The 8,535-nt window shown below is 31.4% G+C and overlaps 1 protein-coding gene across 1 annotated transcript; it reads left to right on the top strand.

Moving 5' to 3' along the window:
- Nucleotides 1–996: 996 nt before the first annotated feature.
- LOC134245944 (uncharacterized) lies at nt 997–7,969 on the top strand (the record flags this gene model as incomplete). Its single annotated transcript, XM_062728180.1, has 3 exons — nt 997–1,018; nt 6,575–6,904; nt 7,766–7,969. Coding segments are annotated over exons 1-3 (556 nt in total), but the record flags the coding sequence as incomplete, so codon positions are not given.
- Between the last annotated feature and the right edge of the window lie 566 nt (nt 7,970–8,535).

The following is an 8,535-nucleotide window of genomic DNA, read 5'->3' as shown; positions in this document are numbered from 1 at the left end:
ATAGAAAATTTTCACTCCAAGAAAACCATCGTCGACTGCGCCTCGGTTCACAATGGTTTTCTTGGGGTGAACATTTTCAATGTTACACTCAACTACATGTACAATCAATATTTTTTTATTGCAGCCTGGAGGACCGGGCTGCTCTATACATATAAGTTTACCTGGTGGTGTAAGGAGATTGAGGTGGGAGAAGTTATTCAGAATTAAAGGTTTTCTAAACATTAGAAAGATTTTCAATCGGAATGTTCTTTCCCTTTATAAATTACGAGATACATATAGAATATTTACTTCCAGAAAGTGAATTTATGAAAATATTTATTCGTTTTGATATTAGATATATAAAGTTGCTTCTCATTTACTACTGAAAAAACGACAGGTCCCTTATTTTTAAACATTGAATTTTACTAATCGCATAAAAACGTACTCTACACAGTTCGTGTTTTATATTCTTAAAGTGAAATACATTTTTGAAAATTGATAATGCATGAGTTTAGTTTCAATTTATATTTTATGCAGCCAACATTTACTTGAGGAATTGTTAACGTTTAAAATGGGTATCGTTTTTGTTCGATTTTCATCCGACTATAAGTTTTCAAAATATTCTCGACTATCGTCTCCATCATTTAGACGCATGCATTTTTCACACATATCGAAGCGTTTGATGATCAAGACTCATTTCGAATTCCATTGTTTACTTTATTTATTTCCCGGGCGACAATTGATGGTTACATCAATGTTTTCTTGTTATACTGAATGTTTTATAAAAATGCAGATAACAGTGAACCGTGCGCGCATAAATTCTGTGCAGTTGCTTTTTTTTTTGGAATACCACCCGTCGTCAAGCAATCATTATCATGATTCCATTATTTAGCTGGTTATAGTGGGTTTTTTAACAAATGTTTCTCGACCAATCAGATTCAAGAAGGATATTGAGTATAACGAACAAGATTCAATCTCAAAGTCCATAAAACAATACAAAAGAAGAGCACAGCAAACATGGACCCCCGAAACATCAGAGGTGGGATCAAGTGCCATGGAGGAGTGAGCATCCCCTGTAAACTAATAAGCATGAAAGTATGATATTGCATATTGCTAAACTTGTGTTCACTTGTTGACAGGTAAAGACTTAAATGGGCATTTATCTATACTATAGACAAATGCCCATTTAAGTCTTTACCTATCAACAAGTGAACACAAGTTTAGCAATATGCAATATCATACTTTCATGCTTATTAGTTTACAGGGGATTTTATTGTTTAAAACATCTCCAAATCTATACTATAGACTTGGAGATGTTTTAAACAATAAAATGCTTTCTTTGTTTGTTATTACTGGAATTAACGGAAGCAGCTGTTGCAAAAAAATACAAAACCCGAGTTTATATTTATATCATATTATATATTATATTAATAATCATTCAAAGTAGGGTTAAAAAGATTAATTATTGTATTAATGATGCGAACATCTTTACATGTTTCGTTGATGGAACAGCCACTTATCAAGAAATCTCAGATTAAAAAAAACATTAATCATGCCTAATGTCGTTCATGCAGTGATTAATGCAATAGATTTTCTAAGAAATAAAGGAGAAAATATTCAGTGGATGTAAATATAGAATTATAAAACTTCAAACGTTATCTATGGAATTTAGTGAAATCAATGTACGAGGGGCGTTCAATAATATTTTCTTTTAAATAAAACACATGTCCGTAACATTTTTCTCCAATTCCTGTTTCTTTTTTTTTTTTTGTATTACCCTTCGTATACTGGAATATGGCAGATTTTATGATTTCCTGGACATGTTTCTTCTTTCAAAAAGATGTTTTTTCAACTTTTGAAAATGAAAACAGTCAAAGGGTGAAAGCTCTGGCAAATATTGCTGCATGGTGTGACAAAAAATTACCTTTACGTTTATCCTAAAAAAAACTTAACTCTTCATGGCGTGTTGGATTGGACGCTGTCATGACGAAATTTAATGTAGTGGATTCCTGATTCGGTTCCTAGCTCTGATAAACCTTTCGATATTTTTGCAAAAAAAAATTGCTTTTTAAACTTCTCCAGAAATTGAAATGCCTCCCCGAGTAAGAATTTGATCAATAATATAACTTATATTTAAGAAAATGCTGTATGAAACTATTTATGCTTTTGCTATTCATAGTTTTTCTCAAACCTTGGCTGTTTTTGTCAAGTGCATCTTATTATCAATTTGTTTTTAGGGTTAAGAGCAATTGATTCAAGTTTCACTATCTATTTGAATTTCAGAGTTGATAATTACATTTCTTTTAAAATAATTGTTTATATATTCGTACACGCTGTCGTTTTTACTCATTTTTCAAAACATAGGGTGACAATTGAGTACTAAGCTTTTTATTGTCAAATGTTTCTGTAAAATAGTGTAAACTACCCCCAAAAATAATGCTTATCAATTTTGCTATATGTTTTGGGGTCAATCAAACATGATTTGTTGAATTTTGGCAAACAGTAAATTAGTTCATGTCAGTCTTTGTCCCAAAGGACGGTACCTATTATAGATGCCCATTTAATTATTTTTGTGCATGTACATTTTCAAATAAAAAAATACAGTGATTGCTGTAAATTAAAACTTTTCAGTGACCATTTCTTTGAGATTTTTAACGAGTTTTACAGCAGCTTTTATGAAGAGTTTAATTTTACACTAGTATACTGATTCTTTAGAATTCATTTATCATGCAGTGTCTCGAATAGTCCCCCGTTCGCCAGCTTCTCACTATGAAACTATGTAAAGAAAAGCGGTCACATGAACTGTAATCAATTTATTTAAGATTAAAACATCAAGATTTATGTCATATGATTTCTATGTTGTATGTCATACAGCTTATTACATTATTTATTGAACGCCTCTCGTAGATTGATTAATACTGAAATTGTTATCAAAGAATTCATTTAACTAGAGAATGTCGGGGTATAGGATTAATATTTTTATTTTAAATAGCCAACTCTTTCATTAACCTTGCAATTCACCTGACCATTTCATCTATTCAAAAAGTTATAAAAAAAAAATGGGAAGGTTCCGGGGGGAGGGGGGGGGGGCATACCATCTAACTTCAAATATAAATATATCATTTATCTAGTAACTGTACTTTACGTGATTCAATCTGTCGCTTTCGGTTTATTTCATGTAAATTAAGTTTAGTTTTGCATCCGAACTATATTTCAATTTGACTTCTACACTTTGTTTATCCTAAAGGTTTCTCGAAACTGTTACTTTCGTACTTTTCAATTACAAACCTACATTTACAGTGTAAACTGTTCGAATACCAAACGTCTAAATCATCGTATGCTTACTCGTTTAACATGATTCAACTGAATATGTCATTTTCGGGCTGTAAAAAAGGTAAAAATGACAATCTAAAAGAAATTTTAAACGTCTTTAGTTTAGGATTTTCCATGATAGAAATTCTTCAATTGGTGTGAGACTTCTATTTGTTATATGGATTATGAATGCCAGTACAACTGTAGATGGATGTCACAACTGACCTCGACTTGTGATGGATTCTTTAAATTAGAATTAACAAACCAAAATAAATAATATTTTTGAAGACCCCCTGTGTACCAGGAGACAAGATTTATAAAAATCAATAGTAAATTAAAATACCTATGCACAATGAATATCAAATCGGCCAAAGGTTCGCGGCTTTCAAGAGAGTTTCACACCACGTCCCAACGTCATCCACGGTCAACCATAGTGTCTATATTGTCCCTGCCGGTCCACCATATCCCTAGATTTAGCCAGCCTCCACATCAGCAAATACTCCCGTCCAAAACAAAAGCTTTATATACAATTTTGGTCACCAACAATTTCCATAGAGTTTTCTAATAATATTATATATATTCAAAACACATATCTGTTCAATATATTTGATTGTACAAACAACATATATTTGCCGTTTAACAAGTAAATGAATTAGAACGTAAATATAAACATTCTCGCTAAATCACTAACATTTTTACATAGAACATTGCTCTTTAAAACAAAAATACTGTCAAGTGTAAAGACATCAATCTGTGGCATTTTACATATAATAAACAGACTGTCGGGCCCAAGGTCTTGCTTTCAACGCCGCTACAAACATCCCTAAATCCCAATTCATTTATCCTTGTATTTACTTTTATTTTTCTATTTTCTGATAAATAAGAACTTACAAATGATTGCAGCAGAAAAAATTAGAGTATTTCTAACACTGTGGCCATTGTTTGTGAAGGAAATGGTTATACGTAAATGTATGTAAAAAGAACCTGGCTTTCGTTTACGTCTCAAAATTCATTTTGTGCTCACAGTTCATATTTTATTCTTCAAAATCCCATCCGATTTAGTCCATGCAGTGAAATTAGTAGAGTTTATAATCTTCATAAAACAACAAAGACAAAGGTTAGGTTTCGAAATCTCCTACAAAGACCTTAACTTTATATATATCATAAAATTAAAAATTATTGAGTAGGAAAAACTTCAAACTTTGTATTCAACAGCGCATTTGAAAAGTGGTGTAAATCAAACTGGAATTCCATAGAATATTTGAAAGTAAGAAGTCACATAAAATTATCTTTGCTCATTTTCAAGGGTTTTTTTTTCACTAGATTTCGAATATATACTTCTTACAAAATCTTTTCTTTCTCTACCTTATACATCCTCTTCACATACATGTATTCACAGAGTTCCCTTGTTCATACATTTTATTAAGACAGTTTATCCTTTTATTTGTCGTTACCTTTGTATATTGTCTATTACTTATTGATCGAGTGGTGCATGATTTAAATGAAGTCTCCGTTAATCATTATTTCATCTTTCTTCCAAAAAAAATTTGGAATTGGTTCCCTTCGTAACATTTTCTTATAGCCCCCTATTGCTTGAAAATTACGGTTTTTAAACTGCAGATTTTTTTAAATAATGAAAATTCGCAGATATGCGACTTTTCGTCTCTTTAAATGTCTGCTTTGTACAAAAGCGGATTTTACACTTCAATTGAAAGAGTTTTTGCATGATTGATCACGTTTGAAAATAACCTACCTATTTTTAACTCTTCAAAACCGGTCTGAATTTATTCGGCTGTCGTTAATGATATCTTGTTTTCTTCCTGGTTTGCCCCAAGTTGAAATGGAGTATCTATACGTTTTCCTTACGATAAGTTATTTCTCAGGAGTTTTCGGTAAGTTAATCCACTGATGCCCAGTTTATTTTATCAAATCAATATTATCGACATCGCTATGTAGACAGTGTTAACACGAGATGCTGTTTCCATAGCCTACGTTGTTTTTATTTCTATATTAGAATTGATATTATCATCAATGCCATGACGATGTCGACGATGTGAACGATGTAAACAAGAAAAAAGAATAAAATACTACAATTTTCTTATCGATATAGTTTAACACTGCTATAAAGATAAAAAAAGATTTCGTCCAACATTTCTATATAGAGTGGAATCAAAATAAAAACGATATATATATCAATGTTGACAAATCATTCAACAATAGAATGTTTGAATATTTTCTTTAGTTACAGTAGCAAATTAAGCTAGTTGAATGAGGAGCAATGTCGAAATGTGATTTATATATTGCGGTGATTAAACAATGTGCACCTCAGATAGTCATTTTCATTGCTCAAATACAGCTGCTTATTTTTAATACATAGGCGTCGGAACAAGGGGAGTCGGGGCTAAGCCGAACTTTTTTGCAAAGATATACATAAAAAGGCATTGAGTTGGGTTTTATCTTTTTTGTTTAGCCCCCCCCCCCAATTTCAATTAGCCCCCCCCCCCTTTTCAATTTGCTTTCGACGCCTATGTAACACCTTTCAAAACATAAAATCTGACATTATCTTTCTTGTGGTTGAATTATTGCATTAAAGTGCCCTTCGTTATTTCTTTGCCTGTTTTGGCAATTTCAAAAACATTGAACCCGGAAGAAAAAAAACAGAATTTTATTCCAAAGCTTTATTTAACTTTTGCTAGAAAAAAAATGACATTTCCTTGCTATTAATAACATTTTCATAAAAATATTCATTGAATTATTTTATCAGCACACATTTTAAAATGTTTATTGGTTGATGACATTTCCTTAGCATATTAATACAACCACTATTTGTTTCATGGATATGCATATATTTTAAGTACAATCTTACAAAATGGTATAATCAAAATATATTTCTAACAACTTTAGTTTAATAATGAATAACAAATGATTATTTTTTAACATCTTTTTAGGAAATTGTGCAAAGACCAGTGAGTAACTTAAAAACTTACATTATATAAAGATATTGATACAATGTATTTGAATTTATTTTCCTATTTTTCAACATGAGGAACGTGTTTGTAAATGTTCTGAAAACAATTTAATCACAAATTAAAGACATTCAAGAGCATGACTTACCAAAATTACAGATTAAGAATGCGAATATAAATTGTTCATATATTACTTTCCTTATAATTTTTTTGTTCAGGTTGTGAAAAAAATCAGCAGCTAATGATACAAAAAATAATATAAATACATGTAGGTACGTTCAAGATTAATCTAAAATTGAGTCTTTTCTCTTTTGAAGCGCCAAATACCTTGGTAACCAGTTGTGATGGAATGACAAAATCTGGATCACAAATTTTTATCGACTTTCCACAAATAAATCAAACTTGTACCTGTACTGTGATCCCGGCGTTTGATGGTAACTTGTTTGTGGGTGCGGTAGTTAAAGTATTCCCATGTGATGCATTTGTTAGATTGACCAGCGAAATTCTTTTCAACTGTGAAAAACAATCTGAAACTATAACGGTCCCAGTTAAGAATACACATTCAGTAACAGTGCTAGCTGACTACAAATCAGAAAGTTCTCGCAAACAATTTTACCACTGTCTACACATTCAGGAAAATGGAGGTCGTAAGTCAACTTTTTATCTGAATGTTGAAATGTTAATAACTATACATTTTCCAAATTAAATCATTTTTGTATGTGCAGTTGATTTTATAAAAAATTTACCAATACATTATGTAATTTATAGGTACACCCCGTCTATTTCAACTTGATTTGTTTTAATATGAAACACGATGTGATAACGAACGGTATTTGAGCTTATAAATTCATTTAGAATCACAAAATATGAGAGGAGCAAACACGGCCATCAAACACATCAGACGTGGGATCAGGTTCAATGAAGGATGGAGGATTCCCTGCCGAACGATCACACTCTCTGTGTGATCCTTGTGATGATCAGAAAAATACGGAAAATATCCGTAGACAACTCAGTGTGTAAATAATGGTCTATCAATCAGTTTGAAAAAAAGTCATTCAGCAATTGAGTTGATGATGAATTGTATTTGCTGACAATGTCTTTGCATCGACCATAAGACTTAACAAATTATGCTCGTATCTGTGCTTCATGAACTTGTTTGTCAAAAAAAGTACAACGTATTAGAAATTGTTTATTCGAACATGTAGAACATGGTCTTCCATATCGAATCAACCTAGGGATAAAAACTCCACATGCATGCAACAAAGGTATATTGCATCATAAGTCAGGAAAATTGATGGTTGCACATTTAAAATCACCATGTTTATATTCATTTTACAATTTTTATATAATACACTGAAATCACAAATTGTCGTGGAGAGGGGGGGGGGGGTAATTTGCGTTGTTTAAATTCCCAAATAACAAGGGTTTTTACTTCAACCACGAAAATTTGACCCCACGAAAATATGTGATTTTACAGTAATCTATCTATTTATTCATTTATTTTGTAGAGGGTGGAAATGTAAATGTTACGTGCGGAGAGATGTCAATAAGTACGGTCAAATCAACAATGAGTTCAAGTTCACTTGGTGACACTTCGTCTAAGATACCTTCAATTACGACAAACACAAAAGATAAAACTACTGAGAATAATTCAGTAATTCTTACTCCTAATATTCTTGTCAATTTACCCGAGGCTGAGGATGAATTGAATTGTGAGTTATTTTTGTTTTTTTTTCTTCATATTTCAAATTGTTAATTTGTCATTTTGTTGTTATTTTAATTCTTTACTAAATTTCACCGCTTTTACATTTTAACATTGAAAACACTAAGCGAATTTGACAGCTATTAAATTTTGCACATGGTATTTTATTGCATATGCTCCAAGTGCAATGTTTACATATACTCGGACAACATGTAATTTTCACAACTGTATGTAAATGAGCTTATTTAAACTGGGCTAACTAGTTTCGAAATACGAAAATGTCAAGATATCAATATAGTGTTTTGGTTTCAAACAACGATATTGATACGACCGAACATGTAAAAGCCAGATGTGTTTTTTAAACAATGATAAATCTAAAGCTTTTTCAAAGGTAAGCCATACTCTAACAATTGGTTAAAAGGATCACTACTTTTGATACTTAGAGAAAGAATTTTTTTTAAAACGAAATTGTAATATGAAGACCCTATCATCAACATTTAAAACGTTAGTGTTAAAGTTTATAAATAGGTTCGGTTGATACCCTGAAAAGGTCTTGTCTCTCCAAATACACATTTA

The sequence above is a fragment of the Saccostrea cucullata genome, unplaced genomic scaffold, assembly GCF_032062105.1.
Source record: "Saccostrea cucullata isolate Sc308-1 unplaced genomic scaffold, CSIRO_AGI_Scuc_v1 ctg13342, whole genome shotgun sequence".
Classification (NCBI taxonomy): Eukaryota; Metazoa; Mollusca; class Bivalvia; order Ostreida; family Ostreidae; genus Saccostrea; species Saccostrea cuccullata.
The sequence above is the reverse complement of the archived record's forward strand: the minus strand, read 5'-3'. Positions and strand labels throughout refer to the sequence as shown.